Source organism: Pteropus vampyrus, unplaced genomic scaffold, assembly GCF_000151845.1.
Source record: "Pteropus vampyrus isolate Shadow unplaced genomic scaffold, Pvam_2.0 Scaffold95, whole genome shotgun sequence".
In the NCBI taxonomy this organism is placed as follows: Eukaryota; Metazoa; Chordata; class Mammalia; order Chiroptera; family Pteropodidae; genus Pteropus; species Pteropus vampyrus.
Window position 1 is genome coordinate 3,753,689 of NW_011888876.1, and position 10,600 is coordinate 3,764,288.

The window sequence follows — 10,600 nt, forward strand, 5'->3', positions numbered from 1 at the left end:
CCAACCGCGGGCCGTGTTCGAAGGGGCCTCCTTTCCAGCAGTCACCTCTGTCGCGCTGGCAGTGTGTATCTGGGAGCGCCTCTAGCAAGATGTGTACGCTTCTGCCCGTCTTGGCCTGAGCTGTCCGTCCCCTTGTGGTAATAGCAGCTTCAGAGTGGCCACTCCCTGCAAGTGACCAGGGGAACCCATTTTTTCAGCAGCCCCTTTTTTAAGAAGATAAATTAGAGCACAAAAGCTCGACCGTCTCCACTTCTGACATTCGTGCTGCTTGTTAGTTTCTGCTCAGAGTTAACATTCCATCTTCTGTGCTTTCCTTTGGGAGAAAAAATGTTAAGTACATTTTTACGTATCCAGATTCCTGGCAGTATTCAGAGCAGATGTGTAGTTGTGGTGTCTGTCCCGGGCGTGTGACCAGTACTTAGGGGCCACATTTGATAGCGCAACACACCGCAGTTATTCCTACAGCACAGTAAAAGCAAGTCCGCTCAAAGAAGGCCCAGTGAAAAACAAAACCTTCATGAGGATTTTATCCTCAAATATCAGCTCCATCAGTTGAAAGAATGAGCGCCACCGTCCACTGAGCCCCTGCTGCTGTGTCCAGGCGTGAAGTGGGACGCCTGGCCCGTGCCGCCACCTCCCGTACAGCTGGGCACACGTGGCTTCTGGAGGGCCACCAGCGCCTCGCCCAGGTGCCGCCGCTAGGACACGGCCGGGCTGGGCTTTCGTCCTCCCTCTGACCCCAGCGCCAGGCTTTTCTCGCGCCTTACTTCCCAAATAGAACCGAACAGTCCAAGCAAAATAATTTGAGCTAATTGAAATATTAGACTTTGCGTTTTCTTTTCAATCATACTGATATTTAAGTTTTTTTCAGCTGACACATTTACAGAGACAGTTTGCCCCTGTGGCCCACCCCATTTTTATGAAAACTGCTGGTGTTCTGCCCAGCTCTGATTCCCTGTGACACTCCAGGACAGACGCCCTGGAAGCTGCAGCGAGGAGGTCATTTGACCCCTCTTCTCCCTTCCCTGAGGGGAGCCTTGAGGTGCCTGAAACCGATAAAGTGTTAACAGACTTTTCTTATTCCATGTTCTTCCCTTGTTCATTGGATATTGAAATGCCAGTGATCCCTTCTTCCCAGACACCCCTGGTGGAAATTTACCACGTAGCATAAATTACTCGTCTTTATTGATAGATTCGTTTCCAGCAAGAGGTCAATTAACTTGTTACACTTTAATATACAGCTTTTGGACGGGGTAAAATTCTGCAAGTGTGAATTCTGCCGTTAACTGTTATTCTGTTGTAAAAGAATCCCCAAAGCCTGCCGGGGTTCCCTTCTCTATCGTTCTCAAGTCAGCCCTCTTCTCAGCATCCTTTTTGCCCCTTTTCAGCTCAAAGCCGAATACACTCCGACCTGGGTGACCGCGGCACCGGTCTCCCTGCCCCCAGGCCCTGGAGAGCCGGGGTGAACGCCCAGAAGCACAACCCACCTTTTCACGTCGCTGCCCAGCTTGCAACCCACTCCCGGCTCCCTCAGCCCTTTGGCCCTGCTCCTGTCACCTCCTGGCTGCCCCCGTGACCCTGTACATTTGTCCACTTTATCCGGACCCTGTTGCCTCCTCCTCCAGCCCCCACCTTAACCCAACTGACTCCCCTTCCTCTTCTACGATGGCTGATTGCTCTGGTGTCTCTGATGACGCCTCCCCCACCAGACCAATCACCTGTGCCCCCGGCAGGGCCTGAACTGAGTAAAACTGCCACCGAGCAAAATGTTAACTTTGTGGTCACCAAGCAAAGGAAGAATCCCCGGAGCGAGGGGGAAACCCTCACAGCAAACAACTCCTGGCGTGAGTCGTTGACCCAGGGTCTCGTGGCTCCAGCATAGGGGACACATGGCTGCTGATAGTAACCTGAGCTTATGCACTGCAGCTCTCCCTCCTGGAGCAAGAGGGTGCTGTCTGCTGTGGCCATCCTACCACCTTAACCCTGTCATTAACATCTATACTAGTCACCAAAGGGCTGCTTTGGTGAAATTCAAATTCAAGTCCTCCAGGAAACGTTCTCCGTGTTCTCTCAGTGATGTCAATGCCATCGCTGGAGAGGACGAATAAGTCAGAGGCTTCAGAGCGTTGAGGGGGGCGGGCGACGACCTCCTCATTCCTGTCTCTCTTTCTCGTGGGCTCTGGTATGAGCGCTGGGGACAGGCAAGGGACACACACAGCCCCCAGCACAGCAAAATACAGAAGGTGGTATGCTTGTGGTCACCTGGCCCACATGTGCAGCTTTCAGGAGACTTGGGGTGATTTCTTTTTGTTTCTTCATGTGACTTGTACAGATGAACTGCAGAACCCCCACTCAGTGAACCCACAGTTGATACACTCCAAGGGGGACAGTGTCGAGGCTGCCTTCCAGAAACCCGGGCCCGTGCAGACTGTGTATCACATATGCCGTGTATAGAGTTGGCTCTACCTGAAGCATACAGGAAGAGTTTTTATTGGTGTCTCAGTTGTTCAAGCGAAACATGCTCTAGCATCTTGAGGTTTGGTTTTGTCAGTGACAGGCGGGAGCAGGTGGTGTAGACGGTCCATGAGGTCACTTATCTAAGTGGTCAGTGAACCCCGAAGCTTCAGGTCTACAGGCCTCCCTAAGACCTTCTGGTCCTTTTTAGCCCCAGGCCCCGAAGTCTGTGTCTGTCGTGGCCAGGTGTCAGCAGTAAGGCCTCCTGGAGGGGGTGTCTCTGTTTGTCCTTCACAGCCCCGTGACCTTCATAGATGGTTCTGCTTGCTCACAGCGTGGCCAACAGATACATCCGCATTGTTCTTCCACACGGTGACACCACAGAACTGTTGCTCCGAGACAGACGAATGAACCCACACAGATACCTCTGCTTATGTGCGATTCCCTTTCTTATCAGAAACAGGTATTAACAGAACAATTAGCTCCCAGCTAAGAATTCTGACACTTTAGTACCACAATTTAGAATCAGGCTAAATTTGTCAAGTGACTAAAAAGTGAGGTTTTTCAGAAATTATTAGCTAATTTTTTCGATATGGAATTTATAGTCACAATTAGTATATCATAATGATGTTTCCAGGATGAAATACCAGCAGCTCAACTTTTCTGGCCACAAATGTACAACATATATCAGTTTATTTTTGGAGATCTGAAGAATTAGCTACTGTAAATAAAGTCCCCAAGAAGATTTCTCCGGGAAAGAGGTGAACTTACAGTAATGTGGGTGATATATTATTAATTAATAACTGTGACCAGCCGCCGCTTCAATTAAAAGGACAGCAGGCGAGAAGGCCTAATAGAAAGGACATTCTGAATTTTAATCCTTAAGCACTGAGGTCCACAGAGCGGACTAGGCGAGGTTGGTTCTGGGGCTGTGTGCCGGAAGCCTCTAGGTGAGAGATGTCACCAGCTGCTCCTTTGTCTGGGAACATTTGCTGAGCACTGACTCTCTGTCCCTCAGGAGCAATGCTCCTTTGGTTGCCAGTAATGAAAACCAGCTTTGAAATAGCTTAAAGAGAAAAAGAAACGTTCTCCTTAAGAAGGAGGGGCCACCGAGGTCTCCCAGAGCCCAGCTGACGGGACAGGGACAGCTTCACATTGGCCTGAGACAGGCTGGCATCTGCGTCTCAGTTTAGAAGAAGGAACCTGGCACGTGTGGCCCGCAGGACAGGCCCAGGGAGTGCAGACACAGCTGCAGGTGTCATGATATGGAGCAGGAGGTCACACGAGAAGGATGCCTACAAGCGTAGCCACGAAGACTCACCCAGGGAGGTGCCATGAGCCCGGTCATCTAGGATCCAGACGGGCAGGTGGGGGTGTACAGTGCTCTGGGCTGGCCTGTGTCATGTGCAGGCAGTGGAGTGAGGTGACACCTGACCAGGAAGCGGTCTAGAAACGACAAGGTCACTCTAAATGGCGGTAGGAAGTGGGTATGAGAGAATTTGGATCTAGGGGAGATTTGTGTGTTCGGGGGACATCTGACCCCCTGAGGTCGGTCTGCTTTTTGAAGTGCCAGCTTCCATAGCAACCTTCGGAGCAGTTTCCACTCAGGGTAACAAGCCTAGGACACCCCCTCCCAGCAGGAGCCAGGGCCGCCCGTGGAGAAGGCTCATAACCGCCTTACGACCAGCCTTGCCTCTTCCTGTTGCTCATTTGACTCTAAGAAGTTATTTTTAGCGTCATAATTTGGAGTTAATTGGCCTTCTGTCTTAAAAATACCACCTTTTCCATATAATTATCGTGTAGAAGTGTTCTGTAAAGCCTTCCTAATGTGACGTGGCCAGCTTTAAAATAGCTTAAAGAGAAAAAGAAATGGTCTCCTTAAGAACGCGCCAGAGTGGAACGGGACCTCACTCACTGGCCGTTGGATTTTTTTTTTTTTTTTTTTTTTTTTTTTTACTGTCCATTTGCTCCCTGGCCTGTGCTAAGAAAAACGAACTCCTCCTGTGAAGAGTTCGTCGCCACGCCGCCTCCACTTGCTCTCTTTGGAATAAGAGGAGAATAAGTGTGGGCCCTCCGCACAGGGAACCCACCAGAACCCCATCAACACGGCCTTTTCTCTCTCTCTCTCCAGGTCACGCAATATTTAAACTCACGTATCTAAGCAATCACGACTATAAACACCTCTACTTCGAGTCTGATGCTGCTACCATCAACGAAATCGTGCTCAAGGTGAGTGTCCTCGGCCCAGGTGCTAGCTGTGCAGGGCCGGCTTCCACTCGGTTCTCAGGCCTGGCAGCAGCACCCCCTCCTAGCACTGCGCAAGGTTCTGGGGCCAGAGTGGCAGAGGAAGAACCCACTGGTGAGCGCCCGCGCCCGGAGTCACACCACGGGTCAGCTGCTCTGCACCCACCAGCAAAGCAGGACCCCCTGCAGCCTCCTCCCGGCTCCCCAGTAATCTTGATTCTTTGCATATTTATTTATCCTTTTTTTATGCCCTATTTCTTTCCTTCCATCCATTGTCAGGAGCCCCTTGAGGCTCCAGGAATAGACGCCGAGGAAATTATTGGTATTTTCGAAGACACCTTAGTGTACTCAAGGTAGTTTTAGTGACCTATTCTAAACACACCTGACTGTATGCATGTTACCACATCAGCAGTGCTCACCGAGCCTCTTCGTGCGTCAGTACTTGAGATACTGCAGTGACAGACCCAGGCCCTGTCCTCAGAGCTTTTCTTTTGTCAGAGGAGACAGGCGTTAAATATTAAAATTTCAAGCAGCCTGGGAAGGGGCAGAAGCAGGGCCGAGCAGTGTGGCTGGGAGGCTGCACCCCGGCCTGTGTGGCCGGAGCAGAGTAAGGTTGGGGGTGCCGGGCCACACAGAACGTTGCAAAGCGTAGCGGGCTGAGAAAAGCTCCCCTAGGATCTCGTTGGTTCGGGTGGTCTGGGGCGGGGCCTGAGATTGTGCGTTTCTGAGATGCTGCCAGGTGCTGCCCAGGCTGCTGGTCCATACACCACACTCAGCAGCCCTGGACTAGTTAGTGGTTTTCGGACTCTTCCAAACTGAGAATTCTTTCTTTAAAACGAATCTTAGGTAGATTGATCAGATAGAAAAAAACAGAGCTGCTTCGGCAGAGCAGGGCTCAGAGTCAGAGGGGGCCTTGGTTGTGTGACGCTGGCTCGTCACATCACCTCTCAGGGCCTCAGTTTCTCTGCCTGTAAAATGGGGATCATGGCAGCTACCTGCCCCACCTCACCACAGGGCTGCTAGAACACAAACGAGATATGATAAACCTACTTAGATGATTATTCATTCTCTTCTTAAGAGTGGAAGTCATCAAGTAATAATAAAAGTAGCTAAGATACACAGAGGGACCACACAATGCAGGACCTGAGCTAAGCGCTTTACACATCCTGTTTGTGGCTTCCATGACATAGTGATGGAAAATTGTTCCCATTTCCTGGATGAAAACTGAGGCTCAGAAAGAAAAGTCAGCTTGGTCAGGACTGTGACTGGCAGAACCAGAACTTGACCCCAGGTTCAGCAGCTTCCAGAACTCGAACTCCTAGCCCCCTAGAGGCATGAAGCCTTAAGGAATTGAATGGGAGATTTCAACAAAATGCAGTTGTGTTACAGAATATTTCGAGGCAAAGTCACCAAGGCTGCAAAGGATGTTCGGAAGTGGTAGATTAGAATTAAAAGGACAAAGCTGCGGGGGGAGCAGTCCGGCTCGGAGGCGGAGCAGCGTGGTCAGTTAGGTGGGAGGGCCGCTGCCCACCCCGAGCAGAGCTGCCCCTCCCACTCCGACCAGGCCATGGGCACAGAGTGCCTGCCTGGAGTGCTTGACACCAGCGAGGGAAGAGTTACTTGCCAGATCGTCACCAGACAGCACAGGGAGCTGGTGCGGTGTTTGGGGACCAGGTGAAGAAATATTCTATTACCCCGTCAGGGGCTGGGCTTTTTTTTTTTTATAGCTAGCATTAAAATATTCAAGACTTGAGAAGGATTCTTGTAAAATTATAATCCTGTGTTTGACATCAAAATAATTTTCACAACAGCAGATTGATGACAGAAACACAGGTTTATGACTTCAGGATGAGGCTGTGGAAGAGCAGGCGCTGAGAAATCATCTTGCAGGACCGAATGCTCCCTCGAAGCAGATGCTTTCCTGCAAAATCCCTGAGGCCTGTCGCCGGCCCTAAAACGTCTGTTTTCATAGCAAAATGTTCGCAGATATATTGCATCTTGCACAAGACTCCAGGCGGGTCACAGCGTGCCCAGGCCTGATTTACTTAGCTCACGATCATGATGCTCACGACCATGATGCTGGTGGAAGACGAAATTTCACTTCTCCTGTCTCTGATTTTTATAGCAATTTAAATACTTAGCCTTATCTGCCATTCCCACGGTGTCTTTGTGAGCTCCGTACCCGCAGCAGGTGACGGAGGACCCTGCCCCTGTGTCCTGGAATTTGGCAGAGATGTTTCTTTCAGAGGCTCCGCAGGGGTCAGTCTTAGACTCAGGTAATGCATGCGGTGGTCCTAGAATTCTGGAGTTTTTCATAAAATGAGCACCGTAGACTGAAACCGAAGGGAGCAGATAAGGGCCAGAGGCTGATGACGTCAGACTGTGACGAACGGACAGCTCTCCATCTAGTTGTTTTCTCATCGTGTTTTTCCTGTGCAGAGACATCAGTGTCTCCCATTTATTGAGCACCAACTGCATACAAGACGTTTCATGTACAGTATCTCATTCGGTCTTCCCAAATGTCCCGCAGCGTAGACATTATTATCCCCATCTCACAGATGAGGAGATAGAGGCCCATGGCCACAGAGCATAAGGGAGGAGCGTCAACTCGAACTCAGCCCTGAGGAATTCCAGAGCCACCTCCTCCCGCCCCGAGATGTAATTGAGCTAAGCCATGTGTGGTCCTTAATTCTGCAGGCTCGAAGAGGACTCTCAGAGGGATCATTGGTCTCTTCAAATCGGGTTCTTCTCGTGATCGAGTGATGGAGGCTGAGGCTTTATTGACCATGAAAACTCCCTATATTTTTATGCCTCAAGCTGTAAAATGCATTGAAAGCGAAACACTCTATAGTGCATAAAATTGTGCAAGTTTTAAGCCACAGCATATTAACCAGCTAATGGCAGACCAAAGGGCGTTTTTATCTTTTGATTATTACATTAATCTTCCATTAAAATTATCTATGCGATTATCACAAAGCACTGAAGATAATAAATTTAGGAAAGAGTTGGCTTATTAAGGATCCTTTTTAAATGCTTTTGTCAAGTTATATGTGCCAAAAAATATACTGAAAACACCAGGTTGGCTGAGTGTGCAAACAATATGACCTGAAGATTGTTCTCATTGAGTATGATAAAACCTCTTATTTCCATACACTCTCTGTGGTGTCCCAAATCGTCAGCCCGGCCCCGTGGCCCTCATGATTTATTGCTCTCAGCTGGCACCTTGGCGTGGCAGTGGGCCAAGCGTGTCAGGCCTTCTGTACTCACACACCAGCCTTTAATGCCTGCTGCCGGCAACTATCAGAGCAGAAAGTTTGGAGGGGACACAGTGCCAGAGCCTGGCCCCATGTGAGACGTGCCATCCCAGAGGCCTCTCCCGCTTCAGGCACAGGACACGTGGCCCTCGGCATAGAATCAGAAGTGATGCCTGGTTTCTCGAGCCAGAAATATTCAGGTTTCTACTCATAACTTTTATGTATTTGAGAGTGAAGAGCAATGATGTTTGCTCACAAAAAGCTCCAGCCAGGGGAGCTGGGGGAAGGGGGAGGTGTGGGGTCTGAGGAGGTGAAGGGGTGAAGGTGCCTCTGAGGAGGCCAGGGCCTGGGAACCAGAAGGCGTGTTAGTCAACGGCCTGACCACCTGGTCCAGACGCTGGCCCACACACTTACCAGCTTCGTGACCTCAGGTAAATGACATCACCATTCTGTTCCTCGATTTTCTCATCCGCACGATGGGGGTGATAATGGCAACCCTTAAGGCTGTCGTGAGGGTAAATGAGTCAAGCCCTGGAAAGCACTCCAGCCCTGCTGCCACCACGACTGGCCACTGAGCTCTTGCAGGCCCGTGGACACCCCTCGCTGTGCCCCACTGCTGTGCCCCCCACCCCCACTGCACCCCGGACTCCTGCTCACCTCTTAGAACCCAGCTCTTTCGTTTTCCCCACCGGCCTCCCCACACTCACACCTCCCCGGGAGTCAGTCACAGCCCTCTGTGCTCCGTGTGCATCCGTGCATCCGTCGTGGTGCTTGTCCTGTGGTGGACACCCGCTGGCTCTGAGCCCCTCAGGGCACAGACCGAGTCTCACTGTTCCCTCTGTCCCTTACTTTCCCCAAGCAGGGGGCCAGGCTCAGACGTGGCAGGTCCAGGGACAGTGACTGTATGTGCGGCAGCCACCAGGCATGTGGTCGGTCCGCGAGTCGTGATATAAAATGACCCTGGGGACGCAGGTGGGAGCAGCAGCGTGCAGAAGGCTGAGCTCCCCGTCTCAGCTCTGACGCCCCCTCCGCTGGGGCTCCGACTCTGGCGGTGCTGGTAGCTCGGCCGCTTCCCTGAGCCTCACTCTGCTTATTGATCCCTGGCTGGTGGGCACTTGTGAGTGCTCAGTGATCAGAAGCTCTGTACCCGCTGGTGGGGGCCGAACATGGAGCCTCGTGTGGTCTATTCTTCATTCCTACGACGTTCTCCTCTTTCAGGCCAAGAGAGGGGGCTCAGGGCAGTTAGCACGAGCCCAGAGATGCACAGCAGGCGAGTTGCGGAGACGGGAGGCAGCTTGTGTGAGGGGGCGCGCGGGCTCTGGGGTCAGGAACGCCCACCACTGACCGACTGGACGGCCAGGCCCGCCACTTGTGTCTCCAAGCCTTGTTCTACCGTCTCAAGTGGACTCCGGCCCCCACCTGCTAGCTGGCTGTGATGACCAGAACCCAAGATAGGAGAGTGACCGAGCTGTGTCCTCTTGCTTTCTAGGTTAACTACATCTTGGAGTCACGAGCAAGCACTGCCCGGGCTGACTATTTTGCTCAAAAACAGAGAAAACTGAACAGACGTACAAGCTTCAGCTTCCAGAAGGAGAAGAAATCAGGGCAGCAGTGACACTGGCCTCCAGCTGCCATCTGCCGTAGCTCAGAGCCTGCCTGCCAGGGCCAGGTCGCCCTGGAGCCCGCCCTGTGTCCTGCAGTCCTCGTGGGGAGGCCAGCCCCTGGCTCATGGGCACAGGAATGGTGGGCAGCACCCCTTGGAACGGAGGTGGGGACATTTCCATGGGACCGAAGCCTGAGTGGCAGTGGCTTTGATCGGCAGTGCCCAGGACCCAGATGACACGGGAGGAGCCACCTGCTGCCTGGCAGCCCCGCCCGAGGGTAGACACAGCCATGCCCAGACCGCTCCTCGCCACTTGATCCAATTTCTGAAAACGGACGAAGAACAAAAATGTACATTTCTTTCTTCCTTTTAATAAACAGGTGTACTCTTTACCACGTTGATGGACCATTCTTTGGGGCAGAGAATTGATTATGTTCTTCACTTTAAAATCTGTTCCCGTATTGAACAGACAGATTAGAAAAGCTATGGCTCGATTTCTCAGAAGCGTTTAGGGCTTAGTCAATAGTTCTAACTATGCCGTTTGTTTAAATGAGCGCGTTGCTTTGGGGACAGTATCTTACTGAAGTTAGGGGGACCTAGTGAAGTGTGTCCAAGGCTGCGCCCCTCCCCCTCTCCTTAGCTCATCCCACACCTCTGATTTCAGAGGCTCAGGACCACGTGTAAGTCACGGGACGCGGGGAGAACGGGATGGGAGGCTGGGAGCGGGGGGACCTCAGGTCACATTCGGCTCCTGGCCAGGCGTGGTCCTGTCCGTTTCCGCCAGCACTGAGAGCTCGTGTGGCTTCTCCGCCGGCTTGGAAGGCCTCGCTCCCTCTCCTCCCCTCGCAGAGCAGCCTCCTTGTCTGAGCCGCCAGAAGCTGCTGCTTCTCAGTATATCGGGGAGAACGGTGAGCAGACGCTGCAGGCAGGGAACCTGCGTTCACGGTGGGAAGGCAAGGGACGGGCGTCCACTGACACCACACCTCTGGCCACACCAGATGCCTCTGCGGTCCTCACCAGCCTCCAGTGTCCCTCCCAGGGTGAC

At 52.1% G+C, this 10,600-nt stretch overlaps 1 protein-coding gene across 1 annotated transcript in view; it reads left to right on the forward strand.

Annotated features, from left to right (window-relative positions):
- The window catches only part of MAPKAP1 (mitogen-activated protein kinase associated protein 1), a 238,846-nt gene extending 228,899 nt beyond the window's left edge, over nt 1–9,947 (forward strand). Inside the window, exons 11-12 of the mRNA XM_023533072.1 lie at nt 4,586–4,683; nt 9,442–9,947. Of these exons, the coding sequence (XP_023388840.1) occupies nt 4,586–4,683; nt 9,442–9,567 (224 nt within the window). The 3' untranslated portion in view covers nt 9,568–9,947. The remainder of the gene's footprint in view (nt 1–4,585; nt 4,684–9,441) is intronic.
- The last annotated feature ends 653 nt before the right edge of the window (nt 9,948–10,600 follow it).